Source organism: Monodelphis domestica, chromosome 1 (assembly GCF_027887165.1).
Source record: "Monodelphis domestica isolate mMonDom1 chromosome 1, mMonDom1.pri, whole genome shotgun sequence".
Classification (NCBI taxonomy): Eukaryota; Metazoa; Chordata; class Mammalia; order Didelphimorphia; family Didelphidae; genus Monodelphis; species Monodelphis domestica.
In genome coordinates this window covers 430,276,257-430,293,142 of record NC_077227.1, presented here as the reverse complement: position 1 = coordinate 430,293,142, position 16,886 = coordinate 430,276,257, and the positions used below count along the sequence as shown (strand labels likewise).

Sequence of the window (16,886 nt, the reverse complement as noted above, 5' to 3'; positions counted from 1 at the left end):
AGACATGATATAACCACAAATATAGGCTTAGTTCTCATTCCTCCCCCAAACTGTCCTTGACTCTTTTAATTCCATCTTGCCATGGTTCTAATTTTCATTTTACTTTCATTGACACACTTGAAAAAACTGTCTACACCAGATACCTTAATTTCCTTGCCAACAAATTGTTTAAACCTTTTGTAACTAGTCTTCTACCTTTACCCTCACTACACTCCTGGCAAATGCCTTATACATGCCTTACCTAAATTCTTAACCATATGTTAAAACAAATTTTGCAAAAAAAAATTTTCAATAGTTTGAGGTTCCAGATCCTTCCCCTCTACCTCTTTTGTCCAAAATTTGGCAATTTACTCCTTCTTCTGAACTATGCAAATCCTTGTCCATACTGGGCATTAAGCACTTGGGTATGTATTGCTTTTATAAAGTTACCTTTTCACTTACCTATCTTTCCCATTCCCCCAAGTAATAATAAAAATGCATGTTTCTCTTGTTTATAAGATTTGCAAACAAAATTCTTTATTATGTTATATATATTTATAATATAATATCACATTTTTATAGCACTCCTCTGTAGTAATCAGCACAAGTCTCCTTATCTTCATTTCACAGTTGAGAAAAATAAGATCCAGAAATTTAAAAAACTTGCCTGAGGTTACAAACTAGTTGAGATTCAAAGTTCTGACCTGAATCCAGGCCTCCTGATCACTTTACCATGTAGCTCTCTCAGTAAAGATCATAAGCTCTCAGCACAAAGGCCCCTTTTGTCTTATATTTCTTTGTACCTTTCATATACTTAGCAGAGTGTCTTCCACAGAATTTAATTGTTGTTAAAGAAATACTCTGATCAGCCGTATTTCAGACAGAAATTTAGCTCCTTGTCAGTAGGACCTGTCAATATATTTATTAACAAAGTTCCACCACAACAAACGACTTGGAAGATGTGGCAAGTAGAGGTTTGCCTGTATTTTCATGCTTTTATGGGCACCTGGCTCCTCAGAATAAAAGCAAGAGCTTAAAAATATAGTGATTTAGTAATGATGTGATGGGTTGTTAGGTTGCTCATTGGAAGGGAACTGAGTGAGAGATCATCTATTTCAATACTCTTATTTTACAAAGGAGTCAACAGAAGTTAAAGAGAAATCAAAGACTTGAGGTACAACAGAAATAGAATACTGGGTTTGGAAGTAGAGAAAGAGGGTTCAAATAACTATTTTGCTACTCACTATCTTGGAAAGTTAGCTAACTTCTTTGCACTTCAGCTTGCTCATCTATAAAATGTGGGGCCTGGCCCTAGATGCTTTTCAACAATAAATTCTTGCACCTTGGTCATCTGACCCTAGTCTAGGGCTCTTTCAAGAATATGACACTGTTATTTGAGATAATTAGAGTCAATTTGACTCTTTTGACCAAAATACTATATACAAACTAATACAAGGCAACCTCCAATCCAATCTAATCCAATCCAGTGCAGTGGAAGCACTGACAAAATGACTGGATTCTTTAGCATCCTGCATTAGGTTCTTCAGGATCTACTTACTTTAGTGACTCAATTTATATATGTTCACTGATCAAAAAAATTATAAAACATGGAACATATGTGTATAAAACATTTGTAAAGAAACTTATTTTTATAGAATTTTTAAGTTCTAATTTTAAATGCTTGAGGATTATTATGTTATTTCTTTAGAGCTTTGAAATGTATAAAACAATTTCTTTATAGCTACCCATTGAGATATATAGACTAAAGATCAGTATTCCCATTTTATAGATCAAGAAATTAAGACACACACACACACATGAGGATTAAACAGATAAATATTAGATTTGAAATTCAAATCCAAGTCTCTATGAACTCTAATAAAAAAAAATTGTTTTTTCTTTAAACCACATCACTCTCTCTCTTAATTAGCATGGCACAATCCAACATGGACACATTAGAGTTATCTCATCTCACAAGTAAAAATGAAGCTTTAGTGACAATGGCAGTTGGCTCCCTTCCCAGATAAAATTGTCTTCTCCTTGAATTTCTCCTAAAACTTTGCCTAGGATTCTTCTTTATACTTACCTTATTTTCATTTTATCAGTTATTTGAAAACTTATTCATCCCTCAGTTGGACAGACTGTAAGCTCCTTGAAGGCAGAGCCTATATCCCTGGAATAGGTCTTTGATATGTTTGTTGTACTGAATTGATTTGAAACATGCTTCACTCTCAGGGAGGAACATGCTGAAAGTGGAATGAGATGCATTTTGGGAGTTACATTGCACTACTTTTTTCTTTCTCTTCCTTTCCATAGTTCTTATAACTGTGATTATTTCTAGAATGTTCTAGAAGTTTGAGCAAGTTATTTGGTTTTAAATCATAAGTTTCACTCTGATTTTTTCCTTTTTTTTTAAGCCCCATGTTTCTTCTTATAATTGCTTGAACAATTTATTTGTGATCCATTTTCTCTTTCTATGTTTATATCTTGAAAATAATTTTTAAAAATTAGGAACATATCTCAAATTATATAAAGGAAGTAAATGAAAAGTATGATTCTATAAAAATGTTTTTATTAGCATAATTCTCACACTTCACCCAATATATTTCCTGGAAGATAATTTACTATTCAAATGGTGAGATTATTTGATTAAATAAATAGTACCACTCTAGGTGACCTGTGAAGGTTCTTAATGATAACACCTTTGTAAGCATTTTCATTTTTTATAAACAAGATTCCACAGGTTAAAAATCTAGAAGAAAGATCAGAAATAATTTAGTGCAACCTCTTTTATATTTGTTGTTTGTCGTTCAATTGTTTCAGTTGTGTCTGACTCTTCTTGGCCCTAATTAGGATTTTACTGGTAAAAATTTTGGGGTGGTTTGCCATTTCCTTTTCCAGCTCATTTTGTAGATGAGGAAACTGAGGCTAACAAGACTGAGTGACTTGCTCACACAGCTAGTGAGGTTGATTTGAACTCAGGTCTTCCTGACTCTAAGCTGCACTCTAATCTCTTTGCCATTTAGCTGCTCCCCTTTCATATTAAAGATCAGGAAATGGAATCTCATAGAGAAGATCTAACTTATCCACTGTTGCATAAGTTTAAATAGCAGAGCCTAGATCCAAACATAGCTCTTTCCTACTTCTGACCAAGCCTACCACCTTGTTAAAACTGTTTTAATCAAATCAGTCCCTCATAAAAGAAAAACCAATGGAAAGGGAAAATAAATTTCTTTCTCAAAGTTAAGAGACTAGAGGCTAAAATATTTGAATAAATTTATATGTCATAGTAAGAAATGTTCACAATTATAAATTCAATCATACCAGGTATATAAGTTATTAATGGAGAAAACTATTAGGGTTCTTCCCAAAAGTTTTCTAGTGCCTAGCTGCAAGCAAATGCTAAAACAGCCCAAAACAGACATTTAATGCCTTTTAAGCAGACATGCTTCTGAGTATATAATCAGCAATTTCTGCTAAAATGTATGGTCACTCAAAAAAAAAAAAGAGCTATATTTATCAGCACCACTGAAGGGTGACCCATTTTGTTGAACAAACATATCAACAGCAATTAGCAGATTCCACATATGGTGAGGTTATACTCACCTCTTGTTCTTCAAGAACCAGTAAATCCTGTTAAAGACATTAAAAACATTTTATGTTCATTTCCAAAGATGGTTTCACTTTCTTTGAAGTCAAGCTAATTTATTCAGTTTGGTTAGTTTTTCAATATCCTTCTCTAAATTATCAAAATCATATCAAAATCGGTTTTCTAATTATTATTCAGACAATGTCACAAAGAAAGGAGTCCCAGCTGAGGTTCTTTGTTCTGGGAATCATCTGCTCCTTTCCCTGCTACAGTTTAGTTCAAAGAGTGATTTAGTAATGACAGATTCAAAGATTGCTCTTTGGGAGGGAACTGAGTGAGAGATCATCATTTCAATACCCTAATGTTACAAATGAGTCAATTGAAGTCTATATATCAAGTAAATTGAAGTCTATATATCAAGTAAAACAAAACCTTATTCAACTAGAATGACTATTTGTATAAAACAAACAAATGAATTTTGTTTTCCTTTTGGAAAAGTGAAAATTACATGACAAAAAAACACTTCACCACTAGGACCTCCCAGAGCGGAAAAGGATATTAGGAAGACAATAGTAGAGGGTTTAGATGGAGCAGATAATGGGAGTAAGGGTAGGAACCAAGTAGAGTAGATGACAGACTGGTGGTAGGCATTCAGAGCCATTTTTTTCACCCTGCACTGACTTATGCTACCATAATATAGGCATATTCTAATTTTGAAACAAATGAACAGTAAAATGAATTCTTTACCAGTCAAGGCTTTCATTTTAGAAAAAGGACATTTCTATTAACCTGGCATTACACACAAGAAAAAAGATTTCACTGTTCATTCCTATCTTTGAGTTTCTTAGAGATTACATAGGGACCAAGGCTCAGAATGATCGGATGACCAGCTTTAGGTCTGAAATGATATGGGCCCAGAAGTTTTACTATTGGTCTGATGAAGGAGCATCTGTTACCCAAAGAGCTTTCAAACTAGCTCTAAAGATGAATACTCCATAATCCAGGATCCATAATAGTAGCTACGCCTGCATGGTCACAATGAACACAGTCCAGGAATGGAATTTTTATTTGTAAGATTAAATGGTCAAGTTTGCATGTTCAGTTTAGTCCCTAAGCAAGTCAATATAGACGATAGGTTGGCTGGCCCTCTTCTGGGACTTTCCAAGTCTTTTCTCTCCAAACTGACATCATTTTCTCACTTGGCTTTGATCTTTAATTATCAGATTCCTTCCAAGATCCTATCACAAACAGAAGCTATTCCTAGCTAGTCTAATGTAGAGACCCAACTTTCTACCACTTCTCATCTCCCTTTTTTCTCCTCTGGCTCCCTCTGCCCTTGTCATGGCCTCAGTTATTCCTCAGATTAAATCCAAATTTGACTGTAATTTTTCTCCATTATTCCTAGTTCTTTTCTTTGGGGGCAATAGAACAAGTCTAATCTCTGTTCAATGGCAGCCCTTCAAATACTTAAAGCTAATCATCTTTCTCCTCCTCTTTATAGCTAAATATTAACAGATCCCTCAAATGATCTTCCTCTATCATGGCTTCCAGGTACTTTTGCAATACTCCTTTGGATGTACTCTAGGTTGTCAAGGCCTTCACAAAAAGGTGCCCCAAACTAAACCTCAAAGACAAGGACAGAACTTTTAGTGAGATAAATTTATTTTCTATTTGATTTTTGACATGGTGTCTTTCTAATATATTTTCCCCTGTATCTGAAGCCAGCAGCTAAAAGGAAAGGTTTTATGATTAATTTTAAAATACTTAATACAAATAATAATGATATTATTTCATCTTTTATTAGTAATGATGATTTTTAAATCTAAATATTTTAAAGTAAAAAAACAACCAAGAATACAAAAGTTAGATAAAGTTTCTCCAAAAAGAACAACAAAAATCTCCTTTGACTAGAAAAGTGGTTCTTAACCTGGAGTTCATAGATTATCCATGGATAGATTTTAGTGAGAGATCTGTGAAGTTGTTTTTAAAAAGTACATCTTTATTTTCACTAATATTTAATTGAGATTTAATATTTTCTTTAAGTTATTTTAAAGCAATATTCTGACTGTGGATTTTACCATATTGCCATGAAACAAAAAGAGGTTATGAAAACTTTAACTTTGAACTAATTAATGGAAGATGGATGCCCTTAAATTTTAGAGAATTTTTGTTGCATCCTTTTTTTCTTGGAAAGGAAAATAAAGCACAGAGGCACCTGAGCAGATCATAAACTAGCTGGGAGAACTATCCTCAGAAACAGGGCATAGAAGAGAGCACATCATCAAGGATACCTTGAGCTGCAGTGCCCATACCTATAGCTGAGGGCTAAGTTAACATGGAAGGTAAAGGACTAACAAGTGGTAAAAACTAAAGTGGAAGTGAGTGAAAACAGCCATGGATCTTTCTTTGAAGCAAAGTTATAATATAAAAAAAAAAAACAGAATGGGCTAGGACTGATTAGAAAGGAATGGGAATGCTTTTGCATGTGTAATTGTAATTTTAAAGGTGAAGTAAAGGGTAATCTTTAAATGTAAGTTGTTTAAAGTGGCTTAAGTTTTAATTTGGAAAGACTTTTTTTGAAATATAAAAAGTATGGAAATTTCTTTGAGTTTTATCTTTGAGAAGAAAAACTAGGTTAGATATATAAATTGTAGGGGTACTTTTAAAGAAATTAATAAATTCCTTAAGCTTGAAGCTGCAAAATATATACTTTTTCTAATTTTAATTTAATTTGATTTTTACAAATTACATATAATAACCAATTCCTACATAAGTTTTCCCAAGTTATATGATTGAACTTATCTCCCTCCTTTCTTTCTCTTCCCTCCTGGTGCTGGCAGGCAATTTGATCTGGGTTATACATGAACAAAATATATGCTCTGCTAATTTTCCAACATGCTCAGTGATGCCATGAGGCCTATCATCACTTTGGCAGTAGTCTTATCTTTTACATGAAAGTTCTAGTTCATAAGTCATTGATATCCCCTTCAGTTTTCTCATTGCCACCATTTCTCCCTTCTTAAATGCCTACATGACTCATAGGAGGTAAATCTTTACCTTCTACCTTGTCTTGTACCATAAAAAGGGTGCAAAATGCTTCTTTTAGGTGTTCTGAATTGTTTGTTTTTGTTGTTTTGTATTATTACTATCACCATAAGGAAACATTGAGGAAGATTAGAGTAACAAATCAAAGGAGAGGTTTATGAAGTTTTATTTGCCAGACTATGAACTTGCAAGGAAAGTAGGCCTTATTTCTTCTTACACCATCCTTTTTTAACTTTGATAATCATCTACTTTTAAAAAATTAATCTCATTTGTTTTGACATCACCTTCATTTGAATTCCTACTTTTAAGTGGTATTATCTTTTCATTGGGCTCAGACTGGCACAGCTAAAGATGTCTCAGCCTTCAGTTCTTGATGTCCTTAGTGTCAGAATGTGTCCTCATCAACTCTCCATTCCCAGATAAGTTTTCTCTTGTTATTTCAGCTGTAAGTAAGTGACAATTGCCTTCTCCACCCTAATTGTCTAATCTAGGAGTCATCTTTAAAGCTTTGATAATTTCCTGTCTTTATTCTATTGATACAGTCTTTGAGAATTGAGAGATACCCCAAAATACTCCAAATAGGCATCAAAGTAAGACTTTAGTGGAAGCAACCAAGATTTAATGAATGAATCAATCTTATTTGTCTCAAGTAATTTTTTAAAAAATTCTAAAAATTTTTAGTTGTTCTGTTTCTTTTTTCTTGTAAATAATATTTTATTTTTCAACCAATTAACATGTAAAAATAACTTTTAACATTCATTTTTAAAGTTGTGAGTTCCAAATTCTCTTCCTTTCTCTCTTCCCTCTCCCCTCCCTGAGACAGGAAGCAGCCTAATAAAGATTTTACATATGTAATCATGTAAAGCATTTTTCTTTATTAGTCATTTTGTGGGAGTGTCTCATGTAATTTGACATCATTTTTCAGTTAAAAAAAGGGATAATCCTCAAAACAGCAATACTCCTTCTAAGCATGTATGGTCCATATATTTCATATACCAATTCTAAAAAAAAATAAAGTTTTCTTTTACCTTTTGTATCTCAGGATGAAAAATCTCCCGGGGCCCTTTTTCAAACTTGTCCAGATTCATGGCACTGAAATAAAAGGAAAAGAATGAAATTCAATGCTGTGTGATAGAACCTGAAGCAATAACAGCAATTCCCTCTTCCTCATATAAATTAGCCTTAAGGAAATGAAGTAATTTGTAACAAGAACTAGAATATCTGGCAAAAAGTTGTAATGTTTTAAAGTACATCATTTCCCTCTCAATCTTTTCCTAATATCATTATTCTATAATAGAGGGTGCAAAGATATTCTGATTAAGAATTTTAAGATGTCAATTTGATAGTTTAACTATAAAATGGCAAAAATAGCCAGAAACAACACAACTAAGTGCTATAAGCATTGGAGAAATAAGTACTATACTGCACTATTGGTGGGCCTGTTAATTGGAGAGTAATTTGACAATATATTTTAAGACTTGCAAAAATGATCATGCTGCTTGACCAAGTAATCCTAATGCTGAAATTATGCCTGAAATATATTATTAAAAGGAAAAGGGGATTTTTATGTATAAAATATTCATAACTAGTTTTACTTTTAACAGTAGAAAAATTGGAAACTACCAATTAGGGAATGACTGAAGAAACTGTGGTAGGCCAATATAATGGAGTATCTTTGTGCCATAAAAATAACATGTACAAATATAAAGAATTATGAACAAAGTGACAAGAGGATAGAAGTTAAAAAAAAAATCTTCAACAATACACTATGCTTTTGACTATGACTATGATTAAAAAAATGGCAACAAAACGTTGGAACTTGATGGAAAAGATCAGAAGAGGGCAATGAATAAATAAATTGTACTTATTATTCTGTTAAATTTTACATTATTATTAATAAATCATAGTGAAAAAGTTTATAATTTATAGTTTTACAATGGGGTGCAATTCCATATTTTCTTGTGTGTATGACTGAAGTTGCATTTATAATATGAAGTTACATAAAAACAGGGAGAAAAGGAATAATTAATTACTTGAATATTTGGAACCTCAGGCATTTTGCATTAACCTGAGATTCACCCTCATTTTTCAAAATAGAGACAAACAGGGAAACAGAAACAGATAAAATAAGTCAAGATCTTCAACTATTTTCTTCTTCAGCAACTCCTACTCTAAAGGACTGCTTAAAGTAAGGCTTTCTTAAGCAGTTTTTATTGTTCTGTTGTTTTCCAGTTGTGTCCTGGCTTTCAGTAACCCCATTTGGGGTTTTCTGGGCAAAGATCCTGGAGTAGTTTGCCTTTCCTTCTCCAACTCATTTTACAGATGAGGAAACTGAGGCAAGCAGGGTTAAGTGACTTACCCAAGGTCACACAGCTAGTTAATTGTCCAAGGTCACACTTGAAGTCAGGAAAATGAGTCTTCCTGACTTCAGGTATAGCCTTCTATCCACGGCACCACCTGGTTCCCCCTCTTAAGCAGTACTTGTTGCAGAATTTCTGTGAGATTATTTCATCATTCATAAAATGAAGATCCTAGACTAAATGATCTCCATGATTTCTTCTAGGTCTAAGATAACTACAAGGGACTAAAATGTAGCAGTAGCATTTATAGTGAACATTTCTTTTCATTTAAAGTTTTAAGTTAACAAAAGTAAAATCTTTCCTTCATTCTACTTGGTACTATATAATTTTAAAATGTACATCTTTAAAGAATTCTCTCTAGCCAAACCTCAATTTAGCAGTAGATTTTCGGTTAAAAAACTACATACATATACCTCTAAGTATGCTGTTAACTATATATTAGAATTCTTTATGTAGTAGTTAAAAGATTATATTTTAGGAAGTTGTATTCAGGGAGACAAGAGGAGGGAGGAATTAGGGAGTCTAACACAGAATAAAATATTAATGGCTTCTGTTTATTAGAATATTTCAGCACTAGAAAGAGGTGTGAATTCTCTGAAGTGTGTCCTGCCTCCAAAGATTACAATCTTTTATTTATAGAGGGAGTATTAAGTCAGTGGTTGGTTCAGATCTATATTCCCCAGTGTCCAGAGCTCCTTGATGCGGAAACTCCCTCTGTCAATGCAGATTGGCAACTGACCTGCAAATTAAACTTCTGGAGAAGTTTGCCTGGAGAATTGGGAGTTCAAGTGGCCTGCCCAGGGTCACACAATGTGTCCAGTGCACAACTTGACCCTAGGACATCCTGACCGTAGTGCTGGTTCCCTCTCTGCTCTGCCTTGCTCTCTCTCCGTCATTCCCTAGTAGGTGGTTTTGGAGAGTCATGATCCAGGTGCATGCCTTTTAATCATGATCCTTACCTAACTTAGCAAAACTGCCCTTCAGATGACACACACCCAATATAATTGTCAGAACTTAGGTTTTTTGCCAGAACTTTATGTGCTGCTTTTTTTAAAAATGCCAGTCTGTTATGAAACATAAGAGGATGTCTTTGATTGAAGATTCTTAGAGTATTTATTAAAGTAAAATTTTACCAGATAAAATGTTAATAAATTCAAGAAGAGAATTTTTTAGAGCAATCAGAAAACTACATGTAGACTATAAGATATAGACTACATTTTAAACTACCTATACCAATAACATGTCCTAATCTTAGAGCTTCCAGCAGATCAAGGATTGGAAAGCATTATTTTTTCCCATGATTCTTTTTATGTGTGTGTACATGTGTGTATACATACATACATATGTATATATAAATTTTTCTTTCTATAATACATGTCCATTGCTATAACATCACAAGTTTGAAGAAATTATCAAGCTTGATTATCCTTTTCCTAGGAAAATGAAGAGGCTATAATCTCAAGAGTTAGGGCTGGATTAGTGATTGTTGACATCCTAAGACCCCTCAAGTAGTAGTGGTAGGACTAAGATAGATATAAGAAGGCAAAGGTGAGTTTTCCCTCTTCTAGGAAAGCAAAGCTTAGTTCAGAAATAGGAAGTCCAAGTCCAAAAACCACCTCAACAGCCCATAGTGGTAGGCTAAATTTAACAAAATGCAATCTAACAATGATAGATATAAATTTCTATACTTGGTTTGAAAGAATTTATTGTCCTATATAAGTTAGGAAAGGCAATGGCAGATAACATTAGAGAACTGGGTTTGTATCTGATGTAAGGAAAAACTAAGAATTAGAGATGCCAAACTACCATAGACTACCTTGAGAAGTAGGGGCTTGCCCTGAAGTATAGTTGTTTAAGTTGTCTTTCAATTATTACTTTTGAGAGGATTCCTGTTTAGGTATGGATTGGGTTGTTCCTCTTGCCTGCAATGTTACCTCTCTTATCTTTATACTCTTGGAATCTGACTTCAAGACTCAACTCAAGTGCCATTTCCTTTAGGACTCTTTCTGATCCCTCCAAGGAGCTACTGCCATTACTTCTGAGGTTACCTTCCTACTACTCTGTATTCATCTTGTACATTCTGATTTACAGACTGTCTCTTCCAGTAAAATGAGAGCTCTTTAAGGATATGGACTGCTTAAACACTTTTGGTTGCATGGCACTTAGCATAGCTTGGCAACATAGTAAGCACAACAAATTCTTACTGATTAACTGACTGAATTATATGGTTTCAATCATCACTATTGATTCTGTGAGACTTGAAAAATTTCAGAATTAAGATAATTAAGATCCTATGACATGAATCTTTAAATGATTTGGGTAAAGATTCTTGAGATTGAAATCCTATGATACAAACAAATAATTCTGATGAGAAAAAAGGGAAAAAATATCTGAAGAGGCTGAAAGGAGCTCAGTGGGCTTTTTAAAACCCTTTCCTTCCATCTTAGAATCAATACTGTATATTGGTTTTAAAAGCAGAAGAGTGGTAAATATTAGGCAATAGGAGATAAGTGACTTGCCCTGAGTCACACAACTAAGAAGTGTCTGAGGACACAATTGCCTGGCTCTCAATCTACTGAGCCACTTAGCTGCCCCTAAGGTCAGTATTTTTCTAAGCACATACACAAGATAACAGTAAAGGAAAATAAGAGAGGTTGAATAAAAAAGAGTACTATTGTTTTGAAGGAGGGAGGGAGAGAAACTAGAACCAAAATTTTGGAAAACAAAGGTTAAGAATTGTTTTTACATGTAATTGGGATGAACAAAATCTCTCTCTCTTCCTTCCTCCCTTCATCCCTCCATTGTCCTTTAAACACAATTAGGAAGCCCAAGGCTTAGGGAAAAGTCAAAGAATGCAGGGAACAATGGAATGAGCATTGGATCTAGGATTAGGCCAGGCTAGCTCAGCCACTTACTGTCTGTATGATGTTGGAAGAGACCTTTCTCTGGGGATCAGTTTCCTCATCTATAAAATATGAGGGTTGAACTAGAAGACTTTCAAGCTCTAAATTCTATGAGCCTAAGATAATTAAAAGGCCCACTTAAGGGGCTGGGAAATGTGAAGATGAAATTATCATTAGGCTTTATGAATGTGCACTGACTATCATACCTATTTCTAAGTTCTTTTGACAGGATATGAGAATATGGAGATTAGAAATATGTTAAGTTCTTACTGGTCTCAGCAGAGCCCCCAGCAAGATGAATTCAGAGTAAGAGTAAACAGACTAGAATTCAGAAGACTTGAATTCTAGTCCAAGCTCTGTCACCAACTTCAGGCACTTTATAGGTTTTTCAAATTTGTTAATGCCCTGAGTACTTGTATACATATGGCTTAAGCTTTGAGAAAAGTATATGCTCTTGGCAGGATCAACCAGGTAGAAAGGAGAAAAGAAGAAAAAGGAAGCCACTGAAAACTGCCTTTCTGTTTTTCTTGCATCATTTCTTACAGCAGCCATATTCCAATATATTTATTAACTACATTTGTTTTTTAGCCTCTTCTCAATCAACTTAGTTTCCAGTTCTTTTCTAATTAAAAAAAAAAGCTTCCTTTTTTTAGTTTTCTGAATGGATGGATTGGAGAGTGAAGAGACTAGAAGAAAGACTTGGGACCTTTATTTAAGCAAAAATGTAATGAATCAATAATATGATAAGATTGCAAAAAGGTTAATGAAATACTGTAGGTTCCATTAATAGAAATCTAGTTTCCAGAACAAGGAAAGTGATAGTACTTTGCAAGTGAGACTATAGTGAATATTATGTTTGGTTCTGGGGGGCCACATTTTAGACAGGACACCAGTAAGTTATAGTTCTTGCAGAAGAAGGCTTTCAAGATGGCATACAGCACACTGAAGGAAGCAAGGATGTTTAGATTGGAGAATTGGTTTCTATTTTGTACCGGGAAGTATACTAGCTACTGAGGATACAGAGACAAAAATGAAACAGCCTCTGTCCTTAAAGAGAAATAAATTATGTACATGGATAAGTAAATTCAAAGAATATGAAAAGTTTTAAAAAATAATTTCAGGATGGGGAGAGCATTTATGAACTGGAGGGATGTGGGAAGGAGTACACTACAGACATGAAAACTCTTGTCATGATATCATGTGAAAGAAAGATTAGATGGATTCTGTTTGGTTCTAAAAGGGGAAAATTAAGAATAATAGGAGCGAGGAGGTATTCTTTAGCTTAATATAATGGTAAAACTTTCTATCACTTAGAATTTGAAGGAAAATGAATGTAATTCCTTAATATGTAGAGAAATCACCTTCACTTGACATGCATAAATGGAGGCTTAATGACCAGTCAAAATGTATATTATAGAAGGGATTTATGTTTTGAGTAAGGTTGAATCTGATATTCTTTAAAGTCCCTTTTAACCCTGTAATTCTATTATTATTATTCTATTCAGCTGACATTTATAAAGACCTATAAATAGGTTCACAAAATGCTTTATAAACAAACATTCTTTCATTTGATATCATAGCCACTCTGTGAAGGAAGTAGGTAGGAAGTGAAATAGATAGTGTGGGAGTTGGAGTCAGAAAGATCTGGGTTCAAATTCAGCTTCAGCCACTAAATAGCTATGTGATCCTGGGCAAGTTACTCTATGCTTCAGTTTCCTCATCTATAAAATGGGCATAATAATAACACCTACCTTACAATTATTATGAGGATCAAATGAGGTAACATACACACACACGCACACACACACACCACACATAAAACACTTTGTAAATGTTAAAACATTTTAAGGAAAATATAATTGAAAGGGGTTATTACACAACTACTTAAGCAAGAGAAACAACATTCAAACCAAAGCCTTTCCTGACTCCAAGTTGAGTTAAAATATACTGCTATTAATGACTGAGAAAATCCAAGAATGACAATATACCAATAAATAAAACATTTATTTAAAAAAATATGAATAGAAACTAGTATCAGAATTACCACTAGATGGATTAAGAGCCAGTCCTAGAGACGGGAGATCCTAGGTTCAAATCTGGCCTCAGCCACTTCCTAGCTGTGTGACCCTGGGCAAGTCACTTGACCCCCATTGCCTAGCCCTTACCACTCTTCTGCCTTGGAGCCAATACACAGTATTGACTCCAAGACGGAAGGTAAGGGTTTAAAAAAAAAAAAAGAATTACCACTAGGTAAGAAAGACTATATAAAGAGAAACTGAAAACTTTTGATAACTTTTTTTCATTTGTGAGCACTCACCTTAAAATGGACTTCACTGAGAGTGTCTTTGTTGGACTGTAGGGGAGGCATATTTTCTGGGTACCCTGTAAAGATAAAACAGCAACAGAGGATGAAGTCAAACTAGTTGTTTCTCATTTAAAGCCTTCCCTTGCTGTCAGGAATTTCTAGTGCCTGAGTGTCACAGAAATGAAGAGCCTTAGGATATTGAGGATTCCATGCTCAAGCATTCTTATTTCTTTTCAAAAGGGTTTATACTTTTGTAGAAGAAAAGATCTAGAAGGCATATGCTTTTGTGTTTCAATGGGCAGATATTTGAATCAAACTAGGAGGCAGTTTAGGTAAAGAAACAAGAAGCTAATCTATCCTCCATTCCTAGTGTTTATAACACAAAGCAAGTAAATGTCCAAACCATTTGGGGTATCTAATTACCTATTCCTCAGAGATCTCTAGAGCATATTTCCCAGTTCTTGATGATAAAATGTATGTAGGTAATGTACATTTTATGCATATACATAACATATTTTAACTACCTGGGATAGCACACATTTGTGATTATTTTTTATTTTAAAAACAATGAAAACAATTTTGCTTTCAAATATCAAATTCCAACATACTTTCATTTCTTTGCCAGCAGTTTCTTAAACACAAGGAGAAAGACAGGGAGAAAGAGAGAGAAAAAATCAAATATATAGACAGATACAGAGAGACTGGAATAAATGGGCAGAAAGACACAGAGACAGTCAGGCAGAAAGATACAGGGGAGGAGTAGAGAGAGAAGGAGATCTAGATCTTCAGGATCCTGAGAATGACATGGCCCAAGACTTCTCATTTTTTCCCCAAAGGAGTTCATACATATATAGAAGAGAAAAAACTAAAAGACATATGCTTTTATGATTCTAAAAGGCAGATATTTGAATAAGAGATGGTGAGGAAAGGAGAGAAGGGAGAGGAGAGATGGGGAGGAAGGGGATCTGGGGGGGAGACAGACAGGCAGGCAGACAGACAGACAGACAGACAGACAGACAGACAGAGAAGAATGGAAGAAGGGAGACAGGGGAAAGGAAAAGTCAATTAAGACTTCTTATAGCCAAATCACTGGCAGGGATCAGATGTACAAGTGGCTTTTCCTATGAATTATCATTTGGTATTCTTTACATTGTCTAATTTCCCTGGGGAAGTCTAGTAAACTCACACTTTTGGTTTTCTTAATCTCAGTGATACCCAACTACTGGATGGCTATGTGAAAAATGCCCTCCTTTCCCTGTCACCATTCCTTGTTTCTATTCCCATCCCAACTCATTCCTATCCTTCCCAAGTTTCCATCCAGTCCTTCCCTCTCCCTTGCTTTGTGTCCTCTAGCATGCCTATACTATTGTTAACCAGTTTCTTTTCTTCCAGCACTCTTTCCATCTTTTGGATTCATAGAGGCTTGGATCCCCCTTTCCCCCAAGAGCACCTTCTCTCATTGTCTTTGAAAGGCTGGGCTAGAAGGAGGAGTGAGCATACTTTTAGTTCCCCATTGCCACTTCCAGATATCTTCACTACCATTATCACTGAGCAATCTGTTCTTCTTTGAAATTGCTCCATCTAGATACATCATCATATCTAAATCTTGATGCTATCTAATAGCCTTCAAGTAATTGAGGCAGCTGGTGGCACTATGGCAAGAGCACTGAGCCTGGAATCAGGAAATTTATTGTTCAGTCATTTCAGTTCTGTTTGATTCTTCATGACTCTATTGGGGTTTTCTTGGCAAAGATATTGGAGTGGTGTGCCATTTCTTTTCCCAGCTTATTTTATAAATGAAGAAACTGAGACAAACAGGTTTAAGTGACTAACCCAAGATCTCACAGCTAGTAAGTGTCTGGTTTCAGACTTGAACTCAAGAAGATGAGTCTTCCTGATCCAGGCCTAGAGCTTTCTATTCACTACACCACCTAACTGCATCTATATCACAGAGTTATTTTGAGGATCAAATGAGATATTGGATAACAACAAAAAATGACAATAACAACAAAAAAACACTTGCACAATACCTGACACATAACTATATAATTGCTCATTCCCTTTCCCCAACTCCCTCCAGGAGTTCAGTACCTGCTCACAGGCATCATTTCATGTTCAAGTCCATAAGCTTGAAGACTCCAATATACTTTAAAATATCCTAATTTCCCAGTTTATTAACCTACTCAACTCCCATGACCTAATTTTCACTTTGATTCAGTCACACATGGATGGTCATACCATAAGTGTTGCTTTCTATGCTCAAATACTCTGACCTTAATTCTTATCTTTCCATTTTGTTCTGTGACTTACTCTTCTTCTTTTTTTTTTAAAAACCCTTACCTTCTGTCTTGGAGTCAATACTGTATATTGGCTTCAAGGCAGAAGAGTGGTAAGGGCTAGGCAATGGGGGTTAAGTGACTTGCCCAGGGTCACACAGCTGGGATGTGTCTGAGGCCAAATTTGAACCTAGGACCTCCCATCTCCAGGCCTGGCTCTCAATCCACTAAGTTACCCAGCTGCCCCCTGTGACTTACTCTTCTAAATCTACTTTGTCTGACACTTCTAATCTCTCCATCCCTCAGTGCTTTCCCTGGTCATAATTCCTGTCTTGGCTATCCCAGTCTTCAACCCATATTTAATAATTTAATCTGTAACTGTTTTCTATGTGTACAGAGCTCTTGACCTCTTTCTTCACTCTGACTTTG

General features: G+C 34.8%; 1 protein-coding gene across 2 annotated transcripts in view; it reads right to left on the bottom strand.

Moving 5' to 3' along the window:
- The window catches only part of GARNL3 (GTPase activating Rap/RanGAP domain like 3), a 221,895-nt gene that overhangs the window by 146,671 nt on the left and 58,338 nt on the right, over positions 1 to 16,886 (bottom strand). For both annotated transcript variants that reach the window (XM_007474670.3, XM_007474671.3), the window contains exons 6-8: positions 14,194 to 14,258; positions 7,642 to 7,705; positions 3,586 to 3,612 (exon numbers count right to left, since the gene is read on the bottom strand). In XM_007474670.3, coding sequence (XP_007474732.2) covers positions 3,586 to 3,612; positions 7,642 to 7,705; positions 14,194 to 14,258 — 156 coding nt within the window. The remainder of the gene's footprint in view (positions 1 to 3,585; positions 3,613 to 7,641; positions 7,706 to 14,193; positions 14,259 to 16,886) is intronic.